This window comes from Talpa occidentalis, unplaced genomic scaffold, assembly GCF_014898055.3.
Source record: "Talpa occidentalis isolate TD23 unplaced genomic scaffold, MPIMG_talOcc4v2.1 talOcc4.8, whole genome shotgun sequence".
Taxonomy (NCBI): Eukaryota; Metazoa; Chordata; class Mammalia; order Eulipotyphla; family Talpidae; genus Talpa; species Talpa occidentalis.
The window spans coordinates 43,776,061-43,802,416 of NW_023605194.1; the positions used below are offsets into that span (position 1 = coordinate 43,776,061).

A 26,356-nucleotide genomic window follows, 5' to 3' on the forward strand; every position below is an offset into this window, starting at 1 on the left:
AACGCTGGAAATTCCGGGGGCCAGGGAGGGATCTGCAACCTGAGTGTCACCTCAGAGGGACCTCCTAGCTCAAGTTCATCTAGTTCCCATTCATCGCTTCCTGAGCCTCTGGATGGCTGCACTTGGGTGAACGGTGTTCAAGTACTTGAGGGACATAAACTGCTCCCTGTAGTCCCCAGGTCCTTGTTAAACTTAGCAAAAGAAAACAAATGAGGCCAAACAGAGTCCTGTCACTCTAGCAACAAGCCTTCCGACCTAGGGCACCGAGAGGAATGGACTGAAATTCCCCGAAAGCCCCCAGGGCAGAGAGGGAAGGCCGGATCTGCCCAAACGCCTTCAGTGTGCTGAAGTCACTGGCCCAGCCTGGGGTAGGGCCTCTTCACCAAGCTCCCAGAACACAGCTGGCAAAACAAACACACCTAGAAACCCAGGGGATCCTGGGCACGTGTCAAGGAGAAAGGAGGAGCTGGAAAGGGAAGGGAGGGAGTTCAGGTTCTATATTTTGCCAAGTTTAGAAAGAAAAACCTTTTAAAGCAGCACAGTGGCTGCTGAGATTACTACATGGCCGAGACCCAAACCGGGTAAATATAGATTTTCAAAAATAAAAGGAGACGCACGGGGTGACCTGCCCACTCGGACTGACTTAAGTGTGAGGTCATGGCCCCATGCTCCAGGCTGCATGCCAGCAGCCCCATCCTCACACAGCATTCCCTGAGCCCAGCCAGGCTAGGCAGGAATGACAGATCCCTGGCTTCCAGGACTGGTGATTCATGGATACGAGTTTAGGAAGAATTTTCATTTCCACAAGGCTCTATCTCTTGTCTCCCAGCTCTCTTCATGGCACTAATAAAAGCTAGAAAATGATGTGCCTTGGAAATCCCTCATGCCCAAGGCAGTTATAGGTGGAGAACACTAACTTCTCTCATTTCACCCAGTAGAAGATCGCGGAGACTTCTGCTAGGAAAATCCTGCTTTGGTACAAGGACACAGCGACACAGACAAGTAGACAACCTGCCTGGAAATGACCGCAGCCCCCTCCCCCATGCTCATGCAAGATGAGAGGGGACTGTGTCAGGTCTGTGTGTGAAAGGGTTTGTGCATAGGGTGAGAGAATGCTGGGGGGAGAGGGAGACAGGTGTGTTTCTATGCAGGAGTGTGAGTGTCCTGTGTTCACTATGGTGTTGGGCAACCACCTGCCACAAGGATTCTGTATGTGACAGTCAGATACATGCACACACACACACACACAGCTAGGCACCCGCACAACTTGGAGCTGAAGAAGAAAGGAAAAAGAGACAGAGAGGTTTTCCCTAAGAAGAGAGTCCGTTTTTCTCAAATCCTTTCCTGGGGTCTCACTCTACAGCTCCGGTGCCAGAAAGGGAGAGAAATCTTGGAACAGAGCAGGAGACTCAAAGGAAGGAAGGTCCAGCCCCACTGTGCACACTGCCTCCCAACCGCTCAATCGCTGCCCGGCTCCTCCAGCACCCTTGGGTCACCCTGGCCCGCGTGCACCCCGGACCCCACACGCCCCGCGCGCCCGACCAGCACGCACCTGGGGTCCGGCTGCCCCCGGCCGCGCAGAGCGCACAGTGGAGGGGCAGCAGGCAGGACAGCAGCGCACGGAGCGGAGCCATGTGGCCGCACTGAGACGCGGGCCCGGAGCTCCGGGCTGCAGGCGAGGTCGGGGCGCGCCCGGGGCTGCCTGTGCCTGGGTCGGCTGGCCTCCGCCTCCCGCCTCGCAGCCTCCCGCCCGCCTGCTCCCGGCCCCCCGCGCGGCGCCGCCGCCTGGACCGCTGGCTCCGAGCTCCCGAGGCTGCCGGCGGGAGAGCCGAGCGGCTGACGCGCCAGCGCCCCCCGTGCCAACTGCAGGCCGCTCGTCCAGCCCGCGCCGTGCAGCTCCGGGACCCCGCGGGAGCCGCCGAGGGGGCGGCGGGGCGGGCCGGGGGTGGGCACACTGGCGGGGCGGGGCCGGCGCGGGCCTGAGCGAGGGGCTCTGCGCGCCCGGAGGCGGGGCGCGGGGCTGGGAGAGCTGCGGCGTGTGGCCGGATCGGAAGTGCCACGCGGAGCCAGAGCTGGGGCTCCTGGCGCCCTGGGCGAGTATCCCCAGAGCCGCACGGGTTTCCCCGGAGTGTGAGCGGCTCTTTTTGGCTCTTCCGCCCGGCTTGCTTTAATGCAAGGCCAGCCTTCCAGAACCGCTGGGTCCAAGGCATGTCCCTCTGCATTTGGTTGGGAGACGGTGAGCAGCAACAGCCCCCTCTCTGCACACCCCCTCCCCTCACCCCGTCTCCTTTCAGTGATGCCGCCAATGAACCTTCGACCTCTTGGCTGTTCCCTTTTTTTTTTAAAGATTTATTTTTATTTATGTATACAAGAGCTGGGATATAGGCCAGAGGTGTGGGGGGTGAGAGGATTCACCAGAGACAGAGCAGGGAACAGAACAGGCAGACTGACTGAAATACACTGCTGAGGGGCGCAGCGGGCGAGACAGGAGAGGTCTGCTGCGTCATGTGGGTAGCTCCCTGGCCGACTGGGGATTGAATTCATGCTGCAGAGGCTGTGCATTGCTTCATTGTGTGGTGCTTAACCCCTTGCACCACCAGGGAGGCCCCTGGTTGTTCCCATTTTGCAGAAAACAGCTCCCTGGGCCCCCAAGTGCGATGACTGGCCTGTGTCTAAATCAAGAGCAGGGCTGAGCAAGGTGAGGAGAACCCTGGTTTTAGAGTCAGATAGCCTTGACTGAAGCCCTAGCTCTGAACCTTCCTCATCGTGAAGTGGGCATTTACTACCACACATAGTAGCTGCTCAATAAATAACTGTTCTCTACTTAAAACCTTGGCACCAGTAGCACCTGCCCAGCTCAAGTGGCAAAAACCAAGAAAGAATGGGGTACAGGCCATGGAGGGGTTCTGGCCCCTGAGTTTTCTAGGTAAATTTCCCTGAGATGGCCCTGCAGTGGGGGAGAAAAGTTTGCAATCACATGCCATGACTTTGTTCTGCCCCCATCTGGCCCCCACTCTGTAACTGGGAGAACTGAGACCCTGTGAAGAATGAGAATGAGGGATGAGAGTGGGTGCTGCATTTGTAATGTTGCTGAGGCCAATAGCGTATTCAGGGTAGTGGCCCAGCTACCACTTTACTCCATAAAAGGGTTCCTAGCGATTTCAACTGAACTGTATTTCAAGCAATCCAGAGGTAGAAACTGGAGAAAGGAGAGTTTTTTTTCCTGCTCTCCCTCTCTCTCTCTTTCAAGAACTGTGGAATAAAGAAACCTTTGTATGAAGTATATAAAGACCCCTAATCTTTCTGCTTTTGAGTTCAAACATTTTGTTGTGTGGCTTTCTTAAAAAGAAGCAAATTTGTGGCTGGAAATTCTCCTACCGGGCTTCTCTTGGGGTTCTCTGGGTGCCTGAGCAGGAATTTGGGTTCCTGCCCTCTTCCCTCGACATGAGGTCACCCAGTCTACACCCGTGCTGGACTTTAAATGCATTCATCCTGGTAGAGGACCTGGAGTCTTCATCCTCGTGCCTCCGGGACCTGACCCGCGGCCTTCTAAAAGGCAGTGCTTGTGAAATGATTGGAATGGTGTCAAGGTTTTTGAGGATCAGTGCTTTTTTGAAGCTGGTTCAGATAGCTGAAGTGATGTGTCTGAGGTCACAACGTGTAAGTAGCAGAGCTGGAATCAGAACCCAGAACTAAGTGCAGAGCAGAAAAGAGAGACAAGATCCAGAGGTAGGAATTGTTCTAGGCTGAATCTTGCCAAGTACAGTCCCTGTGACCACAGGCAAGTCATTTTCCTCTTTGAGCTGCAGTACCTCATCTGTCAAAGGGGAACTATGAGGACTGAAGGAGTCATAGATGGTCACTCTTGAGGTTCTGTGCAAAGGCAGGACATATTCTATTACAGGCAACATCCGAGCATACAGATCTGGAAATGGCACCACCAACCTGGTCTATATTAAGTTGGGAAGAATGAAGTTTCTCTCTCTCCTCTTACTGGTCCTTTTAGATCTGTCAAGTCAAGAGCCAGACTATGCGGGAGGCTGATGAAGTAAGACGTGAGGGGCATGTGCATGTCAGTGGGAACTTGAAAGGAGGCTGTCTCTGTTCTGCCTCTCCATGAGCCCACTAAGTGAGCTCAGGATAAAATGGCCTTTTCACAGGGTCTCACTTCTCCCAGCTACAGAGTGGGGGCCATGTGGAGGCAGAACAAAGTCATGGCATGTGATTGCAAATTTTTCTCCCCACTGCAGGGCCATTCCAGGGAAACTTACCTAGAAAACTCAGAGACCCAAGCCCCTTCCACAGACTGTATGCCATTCTTTCTGCTTTAGATATGGCAAGTGAAGAGGGACAGTTTACAGCCAGGACCCAGCATCCTGACTCATACAGAGTGGGCTAGGGCCTTCCCTGCAGCCTGACTTGGCAACAGAGAGTAAAGCCTCACTCTGGCTCCCTAACCCCACCCCCTTCCCCTGGGCTACAATGGTTGCTTTTGTTGGCAAATATTATATGTTCAAAATCTTTTCTACTGAGAAGCCTTTGTTAGAAAGAGGGGGCATGGGAGCAAAGCTAGGAGTCTGGGCCAGAGGAAAATGGTTGGGTGGCCCCATTTCTGGGAATGAACAGAGGTAAAGCTACGAAGTCTACAAGCATCAGGTGGGGACCCTCCCAGGGAAGCAAGTCCTGTCTCTCACCTTGGAATTTTTCCCACAGGAGAATGACCATCACCAACTCTTGCTAATGGTCTTCCATAAACCAGCACTCCTCTGTCCAAGATCCTGGCAGAGGAGGGAGATACAAATGTTTGCATTGCACAGAGTGAGTAACCAACTGGAAGATGTGACAGGTACGTGAGAAAGCCTGAAAACCAGATAAGAGAGTGGAAGAGATATGTATTCTGGATGAAGGATCAGGGTCCCCAGTGAGGGCTATGCAGATTCAGGCAGGAGAGGGGCTGGACAGGTGGATTAACTCAACCTATGGAGACCAGACAAGGGAGCATTCCCCCGGGGGGTGGGGCCGTGGTGGGGGTAGGGTCTGGAAAGGAAACTGCCTTGAGCACAGGGAAGAAAATGGGTTCCAGCCTGCCTTGAGTGAGCACCCCTTTAGGAGGAAGGCAGTGCTGGACTCAAGCACATTCTTTGAGCTTAGACAAAACCCCAGAGTTGGAAACACGCTGCCCTGAGACAGCCTCCAATGCAGTGCCCCAGCCCCATCTAGAGAGGGATAGAGTTTTGTCTCTGGTCACACAGCTAGTTTAAAGTAGGGCCAGATACCCCGGCTTCAGAACCCAGGTGACTTACCCTCACCTCTGGAGCCCAAGCACCCACTCTCTCTCCCTTGCTCCACCTTCCAGGGTGAAGAGGAGGTGGTTTGAGATTGAGACAACAAAATCTCCCCATCTCAGAGAGAGTCACAGACACCCTCTAGGGAAGCAAGCATGTCAGTGTGAGACAGGTGTCTGGGATAAGGGGCCAGGAGCCCCTGGGGGGGGGAGGGTCACAGGTGACACAGTGGGAGCACAGAGTTATCACAGTTCAGGGGGCTGCTGGCAGATGGCTGTCATTTGTTAAGTGCCAGCTGCTGTGCTGATCACTTACAGGTTGTCCTGAAACACACAAAGAGAGTCTCTTTTTTATAAGCCCCTATGTGACCAGGGGTCAGCTGGTCTTTGCATGCTCAGGAGAGGAGAAAGAAACTCCACCCCAGTTCAGTGAAAGCCACCACCCGGCTAGGAAGCCAGAAAGCCACCTGGGTTTCTCTCTCACCAGCCACACCAATCACCTCCAAGTCCTGTGGATCCGCTCCAAAGGGCCTCCCAAATACAGCTACTTCCCTGGATCGCAAACACACTCCCTGCCCCATTCAGGCTGCCGGCATCCCTTCACTGAAACGCTGCCAATAAGTTGTCCTGACAGATTGCCCCCTCTTCTCTGTCCCCTACAATCTTTTCTCCAACTGCATCCAGAGGAGATATCTGAAAACTGTAATCATGTGGAATCTCCACTATAAAGCCTCCAAAGTTTCTGTTATTCTTCAGACAAAGACCAGACTCCCTAAGTCAGTCTACAAAGGTCTATATAGGATCCCAACCCTCCTGTCTTCTCATCCTTCCAGCCTAACTCCATATACGTACCATGCTCAGATTGCTGCAGGACCTTTGCACAGGCCATTCCCTCTTCCCAAAATGTTCCACGCTCGGGAGCTCTTTACCCAGTCAATCCTGGCTCACCCTTTGGACATTTTGCCAGTCATGACTTCCTAAGCCTGTCCTGGCTTCCCAACTAGGTCAAACCCCCCCTGTCTTTAGTTACACTGTTTCTATCTTCTCCTTCACAGCACTTTGCACTGTTGATTTTCATTAATTCTGTGTGATTCACAGATTAATATCTGCTGCCTCCCCCCACCCCCCGACTCTACCTCCACCCCCATACACACACAGAGACAATGAGTTCCATAAGAAACAGGAACCTTGTCTGGATTTTTTTCCTTATTATGTCCCCAGTGCCTGTCCTGTATTTGGCACTTAGTGGGACCTCAATAAATATTAGTTAAGTTAATCAAACGAATGGGCATTGGAGAAGGAACAGTTCATGGAAATTTGCTAGGCAAGTCTCAGAATAATCATTTCTGGGGAAACCCTGAGACACACACTTGTAAATCCTGATACTACCGTCAACATGAAGGTGACCAATAGGCCAGGGATGGCAGAAAAGAGTTGCTGTTCTGTTCCCCAACATATTGAAAAGATTGTAAAAATAACAAAAGCAATCCTTATAGCTGCTACTTGTTGGCCAGCTACTTCACATATTTACTTCAGTTCCCACAATAACCTTGCAAGTAGTATCCTTTTCTCTACTTTCTGGCTCTTCAAGATGAAGCGAATTTGCCCCAGCGCTCACAGCTAGGAAATATCGGAGTCCCATCACACCCAAGTTGAATTCCAACCCCAGGCTTCTGAGGATACCGCATATCTGCAGGAGATTCTAACACCCTCTTCCCCTTAAGAGGTCACCCAGTGCATTTTGTTTTCTGCTTCCTTTTTTATGTTTAGAAATCTTTCGTTGTGAAAACTGTGTAATACATACCCCAAAAGTGCCATCTGCTCATTTTACAAAGGGGTAAACTGAGGCCTAGAGCACAGAAGTGACACCCCCAAGGCCACATAGTGAGATCATTCGGGATAGCACCCCAAGTCTCCTGGTTCCTAGTCAGGTGGTCTTAGAGCATCACCGTTCTTGGTCCCTACCCCCTATTCCATCCCCCCCATCCCCGACCAAAGGCCCAATGGCCATTCATGGTTGAGTTCCATCTCAACCCAAAGAGAAAAAGAAGAAAAAGGTGAGTTTGGATCACTTCCTCCCACTACCTGAGAACCACAATCCCACAGTCCTGCTAAGAAGTTCAAGGCCTGAAGTTCTCAAATCTTTGTCCCCCAGACCATCATCACCATCATCATCATCACTTGGGTGTTTGTTAAAAATGCAAATTATCAGGCTTCACCCCAGACCTACTCAGTAGAAATTCAAGAATCTGTGTCTCAACATGCCCTGCAAGGGAATCTAATGCATGCTCCAATTTAAAAATCACTGTTCTAAGCAAAGCCTTGGAAATCAAGCCAAACTACAACTGAGAAAAAAACTCCCTGAGGATCTGTAATCTGCTCCTAGTTCAAGGCTACCACCCTTGCCTCCACCCCAGCCTCCAAAGCCTGCACTCTAGCAGTATCTGAACTCAAGTCTGGGAAGAGCTCCAGGAGTGTCCTGAAGAACCAGAGACTATGCATGACCTCTATCCTTTTTCCCAGCATTCCTGCTGCACATTTTCTGGCAAGTGTCTAATGAACGTATCCAGCAGACCCGGACGGGTTAAGTTAACCACAGTGATTTGTCATGCATTACAGAACAGCTGATACCCCTGAGACTGGCTGAGCCATGAGATCAGTTAGAAACAATGCTGTTTGTGCCCTGTGTGGACTTTGTGTGGTTGTGGTTACTACGTGTTGAGGGGATCAGGAAGAGGAGGCCCCCTGATCCTTATAAGGAGGGGTGCCAGAAAGGCCAGCTGTCCTCCGGGAATTCTGTCTGCGTTTTGTCTCCTGAAACTGTAGGTCTCTGATTGCAACATCAGCATCCTTCTAGTCCAGTGCAGCCCCTGGCATTGACCTTTTGGGTTTCAAGGGGGATGAGAGAGAAAGCAGAAACCTCTTCCATTTTTTGGAGCCCCTGGCTGTGACAGACAGACCCAGAGAAATCGAGCTAGAACCCATTTCTCACAAGCCTTTCTTCTAATCCTGATGACCTCTTCAATGCTGTGGGTGGCATCCTGCAGCAAGGGGAGCCAGACCTCCATTCTTTTCCTTTGTCTAAATCAGATGACTTACACACAAGCATAAATATATATAGTTAATTAATTAATCACGGCTTCAAGTATTGCCTACTTAATATTGAATACTGAACCAGGCTTGCTGTGGTTAATATGACAGTCTGACAAAATCACCCAGCGCCCCAGTTCCTTCCTCTTTCCACTCTGCCAGTTTTGGTGGTCAGTCTGATTCCAGGCTTGTCCCCACTGAGCCACAAAATGGCTGCATTAGTGCCAGCAACATATGTTTACCAGCTGCAATAGTGACTAGAGGCGATGGAAGAGGGAGTTCTTTCATGTCCCCTCCTTTTAACCTTTAAAGATTTTATTATGCAAATTTTCAAACATGCACCAAAAAAGAAGGATAGAAAGAAGGCCCCCTAGCCCCTCATTTACCATAATCCAGCTTCATCACTGTCATCCTATGGGTTTTATTTTTATTTTTTTAAAGATTTATTTATTTATACAAGCACTGGGTACAGTCAGAAGTGTGGGAGGGTGAGAGAATTCACCAGAGCCAGAGCGGGGAGCAGAACAGGCAGACCGACGAAACACACTGCTGAGGGGAGCAGCGGCTTGGCAGGAGAGGTCTGCACACCATGTGGGACCCTCGCTGGTGTCCGGGGATCGAACTGGCGCTGCAGAGGCTGCGAGCAGCTTCGCAGCCCAGTGCTCAACTGCTGCGCCACCAGGGGAGGCCCCAGTCTTGTTTTATTTTGATCCCTTCTCCTCCACGCTATGGATTATTTTCAAGCAGTCTTAAACATCACGTCCAATTTAGACTCAGCCTAATAAAGACTATCTTCTTTAAAGGCAAAAACAAGGGCCTCCTTGGTGGCACAGGCAGTTGAGCACCGCACTGTAAAGCTGTCTGCAGCCTCTGCAGCAAGGGTTCAATCCCAGCTGGCCAGGGAGAAACCCACATGGCACAGCAGACTCTCCTGTCTCTCTGCTCCCCTCAGCAGTGTATTTCATTAATCTGCCTGTTCTATTCCCCACTCTGTCTCTGGTGAATCCTCTCACCCTCCTGCACATCTGACCTGTACCCCAGTTCTTATATAACTAAATAAATCTTAAAAAACAAACAAACAAAAGTAACATCCACAACAAAAACCATGTCTTTGTCATATGTAACAAAATAAACCACCACTCCTTAAAACCATCTTAGACCCTATCATTATTCAGATTTCTCCAACTGTCACAATTTGTTAATTTAACTCTGTTTTTTAAGACTCTAGGTCCAAAGTCCATGCACTATATTTGACTGATGCCTCTGAATTGTCTTTTAATGATGGGTAAGCCAATGGAACCCCGGGGCCAATTCCAGCCCACTGGCTCTTTTTATAAATACACCAGCCACCTCCACTGGTTTATATGTTCTTTTGGTTCCTGCTACAAAGGCAGAGTCGAGTAGTTTTTACAGAGCTAGTATGGCCTCAGAGACTAAAATACCTATGACCTAGCCTTTACAGAAAAGGTTTGCCAGCTTCTATTCTAAATAGTTTCCACTCTTTTTTTCTCTTTTCTCTCTTCCAATCTCTGACAAAACCAGGACATTCATCTTACAGAATTCTGCATTTTCCTGTGCCCCTTTTAAAGAACAGATAAAGGTTTTTTTGCAGCAACTGACCCTCAAGACTCAGTGTCCCTGATGCAGCTGTCCCTGATGAGGGCTAAGGCCCTCCTTGAAGCCCAGGGTAGCTCATAGGAGAGGAACAAAACTGGGATTCTAGGAGGAAGGCGAAAGGGGAGTGAATGGTTTGGGGCTGGGAAGCCAGGCGTGATGCCAACCTTTAAAATGGGCCAAATCTCCAAAATGCTGGAGCTGGTGCTTCTCCGTCTGGTTCTAACCAGTCAGAGGACTGACTCCCTCACCCCTAAGACACAGATTCTCCTTCTCTACCTCCAACTCATGTTCAGTTCTACCATCACTTGGACATGTCTCTCCAGCGTGTGCTGAACACCGGCGTCCAGAGGCGACCATGGCACAGCAGTCTGTGTGTTCTGAGCTTGCTGCCTAGGAAAGGCCATAGGCAAGGGGTCTGGAGTGCCAAGGTGGGGTGACCTGCTGGGTGAGGAGTAGACACAGGCATGGTGAGTGTGCCTAGGAGGGACACCAGGCCAATCTTTGAATAAAGCTGATTTCTCAGCCAAGTCTTACAGGCACAGGTGTTGGTGAGAGAAAAAGGGGAGGGCATCTCAGGCACAAGGAACTGCATGGTTGGTGGAAGGATCAGAAACGAGACCAGGATGGAAAGCAGAGGCTGAGGGACTGGCAGGAAGAGCAGTGCTGAGAGGCCCCCTTCTGAAGCCAGCAGGGTCTTGGGGAAGAGTGTGGCCTGTGCAGAGGGCTCTCGGCAGTCACTGGAAGGTTCTGTGATAAGGCAGGCACAGAATTAGGATTTAGAAAGCTGGTGAGAATAAAACCTGTTTTTAAATTCCTCACTCACACTGAGGTGAGTCAACCATGGTTGTATAGTAGGATATTTAGTGCCCAAAAGGGTGAAAACTTGAGGATATGGAATAGGAGGAGCTTATAATAGTATTCTTTGTCTTTTGAAATTCATCAAATATACCTATTAAGGTATATTTTTACATATTTTATATTTATAATCTACATTTCTATATATTTATATAATATATACTGTGAAATATATAATAAATTATATACTATGACATAAAAAATGTATACCATATATAACATATAACACAATTATAATTCATAATTATATGGGAATAGAACTTTATCTCTTTATAAAATATATAATATAAACATATACATCTTAATATGATAGGTTTCTAACAACTGAGACTGTTATTTTATATCTATGTATTTTCAGTGGAATGAGGGAACAGTCTGTTGTGAAATTGAGTAAAAGGGCACATGGGATGGAGACTTCTCTCCCCTCACACAAGGCCAGCACTGCTCCAGGGCTATGGTCCTTTTGTGATCCTTCTCTTTCTAAATTTGGAAAATGAGACTAGAAATACCTGTGAACCACCTCTGATGGGCACCCACGACACCAGACATACATCCGGAAACTTTAGAGCCAGGAGCAGACCGGGCAACGTATAGCACTGTGGGCAGCTCTGCTTCCTGCTCAGCCCCTAAACGATAACACCCTGAGGGATGGAGAAGTCTCCTTTGTTGCCCCCACTAAGAGGGCACACCCGTTAGATATGAATCTCCATTTGATCAATTAATCCACCCACTTTCAAATGGGGGGCAACATGGGTACCCCAGCCTTGCCTGTGAAGTTCCTGCCTTCCATTTGCACAGAGATTTCAAGCCCCAGCTCTAACTCATTGTGAGTTAAAAGCTGCCATTCACATGTCCTCCAAAAGAGGGAAAGGCCTCTACCCACCATCTGGCCATGGAGAAGGCTACGAGCATTTATGGAGCACCAGCTGTGTACCTGGCACAGAACCCAGTAAGGGATACCGTAATAAGGGTATCCCTTATTACGAACAAGAGAAAGACACATACTACTTGGTTTTGCCCCACCAGAGCTTGGCACCCATTGGGTGTGTATTGCATTGAATGGCATTGAACTCCCCTCCCTGCGCCTCCACACGGAACGAGCAGTTCTCTCCAGCTGGCAAAATGGTTCCTCTAAGAGTTTGGCTCCATCATCAGGGAGGGTGTATGGGATTAGGGATCACATAAGAAGTATCTACCTGGCACAGTGTGGGGAACTGCAGGCCAGACTCGGCAGCATAGAGCTGGCAAAGCAAACCCCGCCAGCTCCAAAAGAGTGCCCAAGAGGACTGACACCACCATGGCTGATGGACCCAGACTTGAGTGAAAAGGTCCCCAAGGACAGAGCTCCTCCTGTCAACAAAACAACAATGATGCTTGTGAAGTGTGGCAGGCTGCTGTTAAGGGCCAGTGCCTTCAGCTCAGCCTTCACGGGGTTAGATATTCTGAGCATGACCCAGCCAGGGATAACTTCTCCCTACCTTAGGACACAAAGTCAGGTAAAAATTTATTTTACTCTTTTTTCATGTAATCAGTGTGGGTAGACTGAGGTTCAGAGAAGTTAAGTAACCAGCTAAAGCTCACACAATAAGTGGCAGGGCTGGGTCTCAGAGTCTGCTCTTTAGATACTAAAATCCATGTTCTCCAACCTTCTATGGGTTCTGCAAGCCCATCAGTTCTTACCAAATTATTAGCTTCATAATGGTTTCTCATAGCAAATAATGGTTCCCCAAGGTGCCTTGGACTCATTGCCAGCTTTCAGGAGACTGCAGGTCTCTGCTTAAGGCCGGGATCTCGGTAAAAATGGCCCCTGCAGGCCCAACTAGATAGTGCGAAAGGTACCAGCCTCCAGGGATGCCTGTCTTGGGACTGTGTGAGGCTTGATACACATCATCTCACCCAACAGCTGAAGGTGACACCCTCAGGGGTCACCATTAGTCACCCACCCACCACAGCCACTTCTATTCTTTTTATAACTCCAAGCAGCTGAGGCCAGCCAGGCCCTGTACCACCCTACATTTACCCTCCACAGGCCTCCTGGATATGATTTTTGGCCAGTCCGCTGGACCAATTAGCCAAGTCAGCTCTGGGAAGCTGGGAGGTTTCTGGGATGGGAACAGGTTCAGACAACCCTCTGAGGGCCCTTGACTTAGACCCTGCATGGCTACTTAGGACAGTGGAGCTGAGCCTTGGGCAGAGGGGTACAGACTGCCATAGGAAGGTCACAGAGAGAGCAAAGTGCTGAAGAATTAAAGTACACTGTGAAGAACCAAAACCAGAATGAGCTAAAAAAGGACTCTAGATTGCAGGTTACAGGTTACAAAACCAGGAATCCCAAGCTATGTGAGTCCCTGAGTCCACTCCAGTTGGCCAAGAGGAAGCATCCTCCCACTCAGAGTGATTGTCCTCCCCTGAATGTTCAAAATAGGCCCACATACCTCTCCAACCACAGGCCCCAGAAAGCAGCTGGCCTGAGGCAGCCACACCCAGTGACCTAAGAGCCTGACTGAGGTATGAGCGCTGGGGGGGCTGCACCTGGGCCTCGGGAGTGACTTCCGTGCAACACTGTCAGAGTGAAAATGGTCCAGACAGCCAGACACAAGACGCAGATTAGTGCCCAGGGTCATGTGGGCTGTCAGTCACGCGGGAGCCAGAGGAGAGAAAGCTGCCATGCAACCCGTGCTCCCAGGCCTATACAGCAGCTCTGGGGACCCTTGACCCTGCCTCTGACTGTATGCAGGAGCGTGAGCAGCCCAGGTGACATTAGGGCCACCTGTCTCCCTCCTGCTGCCCTCCCCAATCCCTCTCGCACCACCTGGGAGAGAGCATTGTGACCAGGCCCGTGGGTCCTCTTATATTCTCCCTTCACTGCAGCATCCATGAGACTCTTGTGCCCTCCTCTCCCAGAATGCGTTCTCTATCAGCACCATCCATGTGGCCTGACACTAAGGGGCTATGAAGGGTCTGGCGGTCACCCCTGTAGGATAATCCATAGTTTCCTGGCAGAAGGCTCCAGACTCCAAGGACCGAGGACCATAGCAGGCAGCATGAGCTGCATGTTCCTGAGCCCCCCAAGTCCCACTGGGCCAAGTTGGAGGTTAGACCAGGTGGGTGTTGTGCCCACACAGGTTGGTATCACAGTTGAGGAACCCCAGTTTAGGAAAGTCCATTCTTAGAAGGGGTCCATGAGCAAACCGCCCAATCATCACCCAGGGAAACGGCAAGAAAATCCGCCTTCTGTCTGGAGAGAAATAAGATCTTGTTGTCCAGAGCCACTTTTATGTGAAAATCCTCAGAAAAGATAGTTGAGAACAAAAGCTGCAACAGGTCAGGAAAAGATGCATAGGATTATCCTCCAACAGGTACTGGGGCTGAAAGCATGCCTGTGTAGGAGAAGACTCACATCCATGAGTACAAGGGCAGGCCTTGAGCTCCATCTTTTTCCCTCTGCTCAGCCCTGCCTAGGACTAGAGCACCTGGAGGCAGGATCGGAGACAATCCAGGTGAGCCCTGAGGGGGGGGGGGGATTCGGTAGTACCTGGGGTCCAGAAGAGGGAAAGCAACCAAGAAAGTGGAGGCATCCTTTCTCAAGTAAGAGGGGGCTTCTGGGGTGTTGTCTCTGGCTGAGATGATTTGTGATTGCCCACAGAGGATGCCTGTCCTTGGGATGTCCTGCCCTGCTTAATCTGAATTATTCCCCTGACCCTAGACAGAACAGAAGACCCCAGAGGGGCCCAAAATTAGATTGGGCCAGGTTCGAGTCAGCACCACCACTAAACATCTAGGTGACTTAGTACAATTACTTCACCTCTCATCTTACCTTCCTTCTCTATAAAATGAGAAGAATAGAGGTATCTAGCCATGAGAGATCCTACAAAGATTAAGCTGATGATTCCTGGGAAGGGTTAAGCTGCTATGGAACAGCTGTGTGATGAGGACCACTAGTATTCCAGCAGTTTTTCCGGTGGGGAAACTGAAAGCCGAAAGAGGACAGGACTTGGCCAAGGTCACAGTGGATAGGTACATAAGATTTGATTTGCAACCCAAGTTCCCCAGCTTCCTGTCCAAAGCACCCACACCAACTGGGGGTGCCCTAGAGCCCAACTCCACCTCCTTCTCTTCAACCTCAGTAGTCTATACCTCCACTCAGACATGAACTATTTTGGCAGGGGAGTCCAAGCACTGCCCCTGATTTGTCCCTGTCAGATGCAGGATCTGGAAGGGCTAAAGGAAAGGTAGCAATGTTGGCTTGTCATTTACCAGCTCTGAGACTTTGGGACCATTTCTTAAGCTCCGCCCCCAGCTTCAGTTTCCCCATTTGCAAAATAAGAAAATCACAGAGCTGGTTTATCAAAATGTGGTGAAGGTGACTATATGCAAAATGCTTAGCAGTGACTGGCACATGTCAACAGTTATTGTGACGGCATTTAGTGCAGATTCTGCTCTATTAATAAATTACCAAATGAGATCATGGGTGGGTTTGAAAATCCTTTGTAACACTATTCAAGTGAGAAAGCTGATGCTGCCCATAACTAAACAGCCTAAAACATGCTTTTGTCAGAAAGGCCTGGAAGCAGACCAAATGACTAGACCCTCTGCAGGATCAGGACATGGTGATCACAGGCTCAGCTTCCTAATTCATCTCACTAAAGCGAGAGCAGTGGGTGAGGATGAACAAAGCTGGCAGCTACCTGTCAAAGGGCCCTATGAGGCCCTTTCACATTCAGTGACCAGGTATGACTGCTGGGCAGGAAGGGATGAAGACTCCTAGATGTGTAAACAGAAGCTTTAGCCCATGGCCATGCAGCCTTAAAAGATACGCATTCAACAGAGCACCCAAGGTCCCAGAGATGCACGGGCTACAGAGGGTGCTCAGTCAGGCATGTCTGCAGGCTGTAGATCCTATTTCTCATAGATGAGATATCCCATTTCGTGAGTTTTTTTTTCCTTCAGGCTCTCTTTGATACAAGTTGGATCTTCTCTGTCTTCCATATCAGTTGCATTCTTCACATCTTTTTCCCCCTTCTCCAGATTATGTTTATTTCTTTTTAATTTTCCTCTTTGCATCTTTTATTTCTCCTATGATATTATTTGTGTTATTTATTGACCCTTGTATTCACTCTTATTTAATTTTAATTTCTGAAATTATTTTTCTTTCCAGGAAATAAACTACTTTACTGAATTTTATATGAGCACATTTCAATTTTTCCTTTTCTCCAATCATTTCACTTGTGAATTTTTATAATTCAGAGTTATATTTTAATTTCATAGATTGGGTCACTTTTTAAAAAATTCCTTTAATTCATTTTGAAATGTTAATTTTTTTCTTTTATTTTTATGTGTGTGTCTTTCTAGAGACCTTTATGTCTGATGACCTGTTATGCTCACTAGCCTAATTTTCTTATAGGAACCCTCAATGAGGACAGGTTCCTTCTCAGTGACCTTTCCCTGTGTGAAAGAAACAGGTTTCTCTGTACTTCTTTTCTTTTTTTAAAGATTTATTTATTTATGCATACAAGAACTGGGGTACAGGCCAGAGGAGTGGAGGGTAAGATACAGAGGGGGAACAAAACAGGCAGAATGACTGAAATACACTGCTGAGGGGAGCAGCAGGCGAGGCAGCAGAGGTCTGCTGCGCCATGTGGGTCGCCTCACTGGCTGGGGATCAAAGTTGTGCTGCAGTGGCTGCTGATAGCTTCAAAGGTTGTATCTTAACACCATGCACCACCAGGGAGGCCCTGACTGTACTTCTCAATGGGGAGAACAGACAAGGATTTCTTCACCAAGATTCGTAACTCTAGGGCTCCCTCTTCTGGGAGGGAGGTGCTTGAACTGCTTTCTGTTTCTCTCCCCTACTTATATCTGTATCTGGTCTTTACTGGGCTTCTTACTGTCCTGCTCTGTTTAGATTCTGTTACCAACCACTACTCCCAGGTGTCAAGCTTTGACCAAGAAGGGCTTTTTGGCTGGTGAGTTTCAAGATTTCTGGGAGTGATTTCATTGGGAGGATTCATTTACATCATAATTATTAAGTAGTTCCAGGGTGATAGTGAAGGTTAATTGTAGGAGATTTATAATGGTAATTATTATTTAGTAGAGACTTCATACAGATAAATGTGTGCAGAGCATTGTGCCAGGGCAACAGGGTGTTAGGAATAAACTTTTCTAGCTGAAAGGCAGATGGAAACATCTCAGACACTGCTCAATTTCTTCCAAAGAGTCATTCCTCAGACTTACTCAGAACTTTTTTCCATTCAGATTTGAACTCAGTGAGACATTCATGTTTTCACAGCCCTGTGGCTACCAGTAACCGGTCAACAACCTCCCAAGCATGGCCAAGCACGGCCCTCAGAACATTCACAAAACCCACACCAACTTTCTAAACTCTATAATCTAGGCCACCACTCTCGCAGGGAAATCCCAGACCTACTGTTCTTTAATAGAAATATCGGAAAATTGAGAGCTCACTGATGAGTTAGAAATCCAATTTCTCCAGACTTTGGAATTCCACTTGGAAGTGTATTTTCTAGGCAGCTGTATATGAGCTGGACTCCTAAGAAAGCATTGGCCTCAAGTCACAAAACCTGGGTTTGGTCACAGCTCTGCCACTTGTTGGGTGTATCATGTTAAACAAGTGATCCTTGCTGGGTCTCCATTTTTTCATTAGATGCAATAATTAAGAATAACAGTTTTCTGCGTGTGCCACAGCATTCTTAGATGGAGATGAAATGATGTATGTGAAGGTCTTGTAAGCTATAATTTCTGTGCTGTGCAAAATCAAGAGAGTGAGCCATGGAGCCCAAAGGGAAGTGTGTGGCTGCCATTTCTAAATAGTAGGGGACTGTGGTGGATGGTGCAGGGGTGCATTGGTGAAGGAAACTCTGTTGGGACTACACCTGAGGAGGTTGGGGGACAACAAATATTGTTTAAAAGTGAACAATGATGTAAAAAATAAAAAAAAATTAAAAATGAATTTAAAAAATGATCAGTCTTTTGAGTATTTTGGAATAAAATAGAAAGAATAGAATAGCAGAGAGTTGGCAATCAATAAACGTTTATTTCCTTCCATATTTATTGAATAAACATGTGTTGAGTAAATAATATTTGGGACATCAAATATCATAGAATAAATATGCTTAAAATCTCCCTTGCTATAAAACACCTGGTAAGAGTAGATCAAATATATGGCATGTATCAGAAAACATGTATAAAATTGGAAATGAGTAAGGGAAATTCCAAGAAGTAGAAGCCAAAGAACAGGTAGACCACTGGATGCCCAGAGGGCACTTGGTATCCAGAATCCCAGAGCCTAAGGTTATCACGACCACAGGAGTAACAAGCAATAGCACTTGAGGGGATGGGTAGGGGAATTTTGAAGCTGTGATCATCTCACATAGAGCCTAAATAAATTCTCAAAGCACCAATAACATCAATGAAGGATAAACTAGAAACAGATCTACTTATTGGAAAAGGGACTCAGGAAAGACACTTGCTTATCTCAGTCTCAAATCTGAGTGGAAGGACAGAGTTTCTCCTAAAACATTATAGCCACAGACCTACCTTCCCTGCATTTGAAGTTCAAATTTATGCTACTTTTATGGGTCAGAATATATGACAAGCCAAAAAATTAACATAAATAGGTAGGTTGGTAAAACTGGAAGGTGCCTCACCAAAGTAAATGCAAACATGCTTTGAAGGAATATTCTCTACCCGGGCTTTGCAGGATTCCCACAGACAAAGAGCAGCCCAGCATAAGCTCACAATCTAAACTTATAAGCAAAACACTTAAGGATACAAGCCACCAAGAGGGGATATTCAGTTGATAAAATAGCATAAAGAATGAGCTACACAAAAATTTAAATACTAGCATGACTATACATAAAATGTAAATGACTATGTTTAAATGCTTTTAAAAAAGTTCAAAAGAGTAGAAAACAGTCATGACATTTGAACAGAATGAAATAAAGAGTTTATAAGAAATAAAACATGAAAGTAAAAATTATCTGAACAAAGACCTATAAGTTTGACCATACAATCTGTAGATAAGAGAAAGGGGAAACAGGATTATTTGTGCTTTACTGTTAAGGCACTAGTGTGTGTGTGTGTAATTTTTTTAAATTATTGTCTTTATAATGTGACTTATCTTCTCTACAAACTTTTTTTCAGATTCATTTATTTTTTGCATGGAAGAACTGGGGTGTAGGCCAGAGGTGTGGGGGCATGGGGGTGAGAGGCTCCACCCAGAGACAGAGTGGGGAGCAGAAAAGGCAGAATGACTGAAATGCACTGCTGAGGGGAGCAGTGGGCGAGTCAGGAGAGGTCTGCTGCACCATGTGGGTGACTTCTGACAGTACACTTGTCAGTTTCTGCTTGCTGGAAACATCTTTATTCCACCCTTGTTTTTGAATCATACTTTTAGCCGGTAGACACTTTGAAGTTATTGCTGGTTGACACCTCTCAGCACCTTGAAGTTATTTCATTGTCTGGCTTCCATTGTTGTTTCTGTTTAATGGTCATTTCTCTATAGAGAATTTAGAAATTTATTGGGGGGTGGAGGAATTATTGTTAAGATCTTTTCATTTCTGAAATTTTACTACGAGTTTGTACATAGATATTAGTTTCTATTAATTCTTCCTGTTGGGGATTTGTTTTTCCTGAATGGAAGGTTCACATCTTTTCTCATTCTGAAAAACATCTTGGTCATTATCCCTTCACTTATTCCAGCTCCATCATTCTCTCTAATGAAGACCCTGGGTCTCACCCACAGCTCTCCTGGGCGGGGTCCCACTACAGCTCAAACACCAGTGGCTGCAAATGCTGGCCAAGGCTGGGAAGAGCCTGGGAAGCAGCACCGACTCTGGTTCTCTTCAAAAAGGGGAGCAGGACTGCTCCCGCTCTGGCTCTGGTGAATTCTCTCACACTCCTGCGCTTCTGACTGTACCCAGTGCATGTACAAACAAACGAACAAATAAATAAATAAATAAATAAAAATACATGCCTCTTTAAAAAAAAAAAAGGGGGAGCAGGAGACCCCGTGTCTGGGTCTCAGAACCTGGGCTGGGCCAGATGTAGGTGTTGGCAGGAAGTGGACAAGGAGGTCTAAGCAACATGAATTTTCTCCCCACTGCTCAGGAAGGAGGGAATGGTCACATGTACTAACACCCACTGAGGGCCAGGCTCTGTTCTGAGAGCCTCATGTAGTAACTCCCCTAATATTCATAGCCTGTGGGTCTAGCTATTTTTATCCCCATTTTTACATAAGGAAACTGGGACAGAGAGGCCAAAGAAGTTACCAGGCCACACAGCTAGTGGATACCGAAGCCGGCCCCAGCCCAGGCTGTTCAGCCCGAGCCCACTCAGTGAGCGCCTTCCCTCTGTCGCCTCTTGCATCTCACACCACAGCGCCCTGGCTCAAGTGCAGGGAGATCACCCCCGCGGGCCTCTTCTTCCATCCCAGAGCTGAATCTTGAAGTCCTCGGTCCCGTGTGCTCCTCTAGCCTAAACCTCATCTATTCGCCCCATCCCACACCCCAACACTTCTGCTTGGCAGATGAGCCTCTGGTCCTCTGAGGGCTGTCAGCAGGGCCGGATGAGGTGAAGACATTGTGGTTGGTGGTGTGAGTGGGGAGAGCTAAGGGAACCCATGACGACACTAGGGGCAGTGCAGGAAGCAGAAGTGAGGTGAACTAGGCCTGGTGATGAGTTGTGTGGTGAGCCTGCCTGGGGAGCTGACACCACCATTTCAGAAGCCTCCCGCGAGGAGCTAGGCTGTCTGTTTAGGAGCAGCTCGATACAGGACTCCAGGTAGGAAGGCAGGAGGGGTTTGGGGTGATTGGAAGCCCCTGGGTGGGGACAGAGGAGCATGGGTGTGAAACTACTCCTTTGAGGGAAGAGCCTTGTAGGGTAAATGGTTTTTCAGGCTTTTCTGCCTTCTGACCACTAAGATTGCCCTGCCTGATGGGGCACCTACAGTTGTTCCATTGTTGTAAGCTGACTTGTTTACTTCTGTGGGCCATGGGAGTAGTACTGATATAGTCACCAAGAGAAAAAGCAGCAGGAGAGAGGTAGGAGAGAGAAGGGGAGAAAGAAAGCCAGAAGACAGAGAGAGAAGCCCAGAGTGAAGACTTGCCGGCACCTTGGAGGCCTTGTGGCCTCCTGGCCCCCTGGCACCCCTGCCTGCCGTGTACCTGGTTGCTGCTCTATATATAACAGCTCAAAAAAAAGCCTGAGAAAACCTCTGAGGGCTACAGGACTCTCCTTCACCCATCTGCTGCATCAGAAAACCTGCACTGTGGCCATCCTGCCCCTACAAGCCTGATGGGGCAGGAGGTACTGTTTCACATACGAAAGAGACTTGGATTCCAGACTGCTGTGCACCAGGGCTAACTCATTGGGCAGCCTTGAGCCCACTCTGTGCCTCAGTTTCCTCATATACCAAGCAAAGAGGGTGGAGTACACAGTCTCTTTGGCCCTTCAGATGCTGACTAAGTCACTAAGAAAGCTGAAAACAACTGCCCTGGGAGATAAATGAGGAGGGACAGTATGGTGACCAAGTTCCTTGGATTAAGGTTATAAACTGTGCTGGCTTCTAAAGGGGATGATCCCAGGGCCTTTGAAAGCCTCCTCTTCTGCTGTTTACCTCCAGGGGACTGCCATATTGCCTGGAATTCCATCATTCAAGACCCTGCTTTGAATTGAAGGCCCAGAGGCTCCAGGTTGAGTGCAGGGGGAGTTCATGCCCCCCATCAACCTAGGGCTCAGAGAGGCAGCTGCCTCTGCTAGATGCCAGAGAGGAAAGGTCTCCAAGGAACTCAGTTTGGATAGGGGTAGAAGAGGAGATTCCAGGTTATAAACAAACCCAGCTGAGGCTCCAGAGCCACCTCAAACTGGGGGAGACACTTCTAAGTAATTGTTGTCCAACTATAGGCAATAGGTAGCTCACAGTTACTGCCAGGATCCCAGTGTGGCAGGGACTAACCAACAGGAGACTCGAGCATCAGTAGGAGACCTGGAGAGCAAACTTCAAGGCTTCTTCCATGCAGGATCTTAGGGTACAGGCATATGGGAACTTTCATTCTAGAATTCAGACTGATTTTCTTCCATGAGGCTCAGAAAGAGGTCCCCAAAGGGGAAATGGAGAGAATAAGGATGAATAACAATCACTCCTCTTTCCCAGTTATGTCAAGAACCTAAGGTGCATATAGGGTGGGGATAGAGAATAAGAGAGATGAAGTTAAGGGGCCTCCCTTTTAGTGCAATGGGTTAAGTCTCAGTACCATGAAGCTGTCCGCAGCTACTGCAGCATGAGTTCAATCCCTGGCCAGGGATCTACCCACAAAGCACAGCAGACCTCTCCTGTCTTGCCCGCTACTTCCCTCAGCAGTGTATTTCTGTCAATCTGCCTGTTCTGCTCCCCACTCTGTCTCTGGTGAATCTTCTTATGCCCTGCACCTCTGGCCTGTACCCCAGGTCTTGTGTGCATAAATAAATAAATCTTAAAAGAGAGAGAGACATGAGGGTAGGAGAAATGAATGTTTTGGGGTCAACAAAATAACATTTTCCAGAACCCAGAGTTCTCTAGAATTACCATGTCCCTCTCTCAAATCTGCTACAGCAACTGTCTGCCTCCTTCTCTGTACACAGAGCACCTTCCCAGCAGCATCAGCTGTGATACAAAGGACAAAGTCATCAATTTGGATCTCCACAAGGCTTAAATGATGAAATTGGGAGATCCTTCTGGCTGTGTGTCCTTGGTAGAATCACTTCTCTGTGGCCCATTTTTACAAAGAGGGAGGCAGCCTAGGTTTATAAGGGTCATTCCAGTTCTGACATTCAGTGAATTAAAAGGGATTGCATTCCCTCTGGTTTCCACAGGTCACAGCTGGGGGAGCAGTTGGGTGTCCTCCATAGCTCTGTCCACAGACTCCTGTCTCTGCAGCTCCATGGCCACCTCTGTGCTTCTCCAGGGAATTCTCCTCCTTCTGCTGCCCACACCCACACCCGCCCCCTGCCAAACTTTCACATACTCTGAGTGCAATGAACACGAGACTTTCGTGCCTGGCTCGTGGCTGGCAGGGGAGGGAGTAGACGTGACCAGTCTCCGCCGCTCAGGCTACTTCCCAGTGGACACAACCCACTACCTGCGGCCAGATGGCACCTGCACCCTCTGTAAGAACGTCCTGCAGGACAACACCCTCCAGCGCCTGCCCCTGGCCCTTGCGCACTGGCGTGCCCAGTCCTCAGTCTGCCAGCGCAAGGTAGTCAAAGCCGAGATCAAATCCGTCGAGGGTGTGGCCAAGGATGCTGCTAGCAACATCCAAAATGACTGGCGTGTGGGGCTAGACGTGAATCCCAAGCCCAGCAGCAACGCACGCATGACCATGGAAGGTGCGCACTCTGATGAAGCTAACTTTGCAGCCAAGAAAGCCCACGAGGACCAGTACACCTTCAGCAAGGATGAGGTGGAGTGTCGATTTTACAGGTGAGCTTGGGAGTGGGGGTTGAGGAGGCATGAAAAAAAGCTGGGAAATTTAGGGTGATCTAAAAGCCCAGGAATGGCAGGATGGGAACTAAGAGACTGCCTCCACCAGGAGGAAACCACAATCCTGGTTCTCACACACCAGGTGATACAGTGCCCTATGGCCTTCCCCCTAACCCCCGGTAGTCCAGATCAGGCAGAGAACCGGTAGAGGGAAGCCAGCAGGCTGTGCCTGAGAACATGATGCTATTTAGGTCTTCCCAATAACCCCCTCTTCTATGAGCATTGGCAGTTCTATGGGGTCCTTACTGGATGGCGCAGAGACAGGAGACCTGGTTGGGTCCCTCCCATCACTGACCTCATTCACCCTTTCACCCACTATTTAAGTCTGACTTGTCAGTCTCTGTGCTGGGCATTAGGACTCTAGTGCTGAGAAATTGCAATCACCCCTAGCCCTCTGGGATCCAGATCTCAACCCAAGAAATGTATGGACTCCAGAGTCACCCACTCTGGTTTCTTATACCTGGATGCTACCTTTTCCCCATGGTGAGACCAGGGCACCTATGTGGCCAGAGCTGTCAGGGGTCCACGCATACAGGGCCCAATTGAGTGGCAGACAAATAAGCCGCAGCAACAGGACTAGCTTCCAAAACTATAAGATACCATCAGTATAGTATCTTCACTTTTTATAATTAGAAAATAAAAAGGAACAAAAAAACTTTATTTTGAAAAGGAAAGGGCAAACTTCTAAGCCAAGTCCTTATTACTGAAGGAAAATAGAAAGGGTTTCTCTGTGGGCTCAGAGATTAGTTGTTCAGGCTTTGGAGCCAGACCACCTGGGCTTAAGTCCTAGTTCGGCCACTTCCCTGTGACCTTGGGCCATAGTGAGGGAATTATCAAATGGGGAAAATACTACTGCCCCCTGGACCTGATGTTTTTCTCTCTCTCAGTTTTCAACTGGTACACAATCCCCCACTGCACCCTGAATTCAAAAAGGCCCTCAGGGCCCTTCTCCCCGAATTCAACAACTCCACACAGACTGAATACTTCAGGCTCATCTCCAGCTACGGCACCCACTTTATCCGGTCCATGAAGCTGGGTGGCCGGATCTCGACCCTCACGGCCCTGCGCACCTGTGAGCTGGTCTTAGAGGGATTGACAGATAAGGAAGTGAAGGATTGCCTGACTGTCGAGGCTGAGGTCAGCATAGGCAGCAAGGTCAGTTCTTCATCAGAATACAAGGCCTGTGAGGAGAAGAAGAAGAAGCACGAGATAACAAACACCTTCCACCAGACCTTCCGGGAACGTTATAGTGACATAGTTGGTGGGCACCACACTTCCTCGCATGACCTGCTGTTTGGGAACCATGCCAAGCCTGAGCAGTTCTCACAATGGGTAGACTCACTGAAGGACACCCCAGGCCTTGTGGACTACACCTTGGAGCCTCTGCATGTGCTGCTGAAGAGACAGGACCCACACCGAGAGGCCCTGAGGCAGGCCGTGAGCAAGTATGTGTTGGACAGGGCTCGCTGGAGGGACTGCAGCCGGCCCTGCCCTGAGGGGCAGCAGAAGAGCCACAAAGACCCGTGCCAGTGCTTGTGCCATGGCATGGAACTCACCAATCAGGGCTGCTGTCCTCGCAAGAGGGGACTAGCACACCTGGAGCTTAAGAACCTCCAGACAAGAGGCCTGAGGGGAGACTGGACCACTGAAACAGACGCCTATGTGAAGGCCTTCTTTGGCGACCAGGAGCTGAAGACAAGCACAGTGTGGAACGACAACAACCCCACATGGCAAACAACGCTGGACTTTCAGGATGTGGTCCTGGAAATGGGGAGGCCCCTGAGGGTGCAGGTCTGGGATGAAGACAATGGCTGGGACGATGACCTTCTCGGCTCATGTGACACAGAACCAAAATCTGGGTCACACGAGGTGACCTGCAACCTAAACCACGGTCACCTGAAATTCTCCTACCAAGCCAAGTGCCTGCAACACCTGACGGGGGCTACCTGCAGGGACTATGCTCCCCAAGGGCGTCTAGGGGAGCCTCCAGGAAACAGGAGTGGGGCAGTGTGGTGAGAGCAGCAGGCCTGAGGGGACCAGAATGTCTGGCCTAACAGGATTCTCACAGACAGTGCCCATTAGCCTAATGGAAAACAGTCTTCTTTTTTTTTTCTTCACTCAAGTGGCTGAACTTACAGGTCTGCCCTAAATCTCCTTGTCCAAACTGGTTTAGCTCCTCCATATTCTTGGGTCCTGGAAATGAGCTGGGCTGGGCCACACCAAGTGTGTTTGCTGCACAAACGCAGCTGCAATTCCCACCCAGCTTCTTGCTGTCATTTAAGAACTTTCTGCAACCCTTTCTAGTGTGGTGAATGCCTTTTCATATTAAATCCAACCCTGCAGCCCCAGCACTTCTGTTTTCTCTAACTTCTTTGCCCACCAAGTTTAGCCTCTCAGATGAATCATAAGTGCCTTGACCTGACTCATACACATAACCTGACACACAAAATGATGTGATGGTAGCAGCTCTCTTGCACCAGGTATGGCCTGGGGCTTACACCCTCTGCTGTGTCACTTACTTATTAGCCACGTGACTTGGGTGAATAATCTGAGCTCTCCCACCTTCAGTTCCTTATTTATTATCCTTGGCCAATAAAACGCTACATCAGTGGCAAGTGTTAAAATAATAATCACAACAATAAGCCAACACTTAGTCTGTGACACCTTTACCCACTCTTGATGTACAAACTGAAATGCCTTTTATAAATTAACTCTTTCAAACCTTGCAATATCCCCAAAGAAGGTCTAAGATCACGAAGGAAGAAACCAAAGACCAGAAACATTAAGGAATTTGCTCAGGTAACAGCACATGGAAGAGGCAGCCAGTCTCACTTGAGCCTGCTGTGACTCTTCACACACTTCACCAGACACACAGACGGTGGTGAATCTTGACAAAGATGCAAACACCTCGGAAGGCTGTGAAAGGGAAAAGAACAGTGGTCTGTTTGGGTTTGTAAAACAGAACAGCAGCA

At 48.7% G+C, this 26,356-nt stretch overlaps 2 protein-coding genes across 3 annotated transcripts in view; one reads left to right on the top strand and one right to left on the bottom strand.

The window, feature by feature from the left end:
• The window catches only part of ADAMTS14 (ADAM metallopeptidase with thrombospondin type 1 motif 14), a 71,305-nt gene extending 69,409 nt beyond the window's left edge, over positions 1-1,896 (bottom strand). For both annotated transcript variants that reach the window (XM_037495698.2, XM_037495697.2), the window contains exon 1: positions 1,553-1,896. In XM_037495698.2, coding sequence (XP_037351595.1) covers positions 1,553-1,634 — 82 coding nt within the window. In that variant the 5' untranslated portion in view covers positions 1,635-1,896. The remainder of the gene's footprint in view (positions 1-1,552) is intronic.
• An 18,730-nt stretch (positions 1,897-20,626) lies between these two features.
• On the top strand, positions 20,627-25,940 carry PRF1 (perforin 1). The gene is made up of 3 exons (XM_037497153.1): positions 20,627-20,647; positions 22,718-23,324; positions 24,272-25,940. Exons 2-3 carry the CDS (start codon positions 22,786-22,788, stop codon positions 25,398-25,400), a joined length of 1,668 nt encoding a protein of 555 aa, XP_037353050.1. The 5' UTR covers positions 20,627-20,647; positions 22,718-22,785; the 3' UTR covers positions 25,401-25,940.
• Positions 25,941-26,356: the final 416 nt, after the last annotated feature.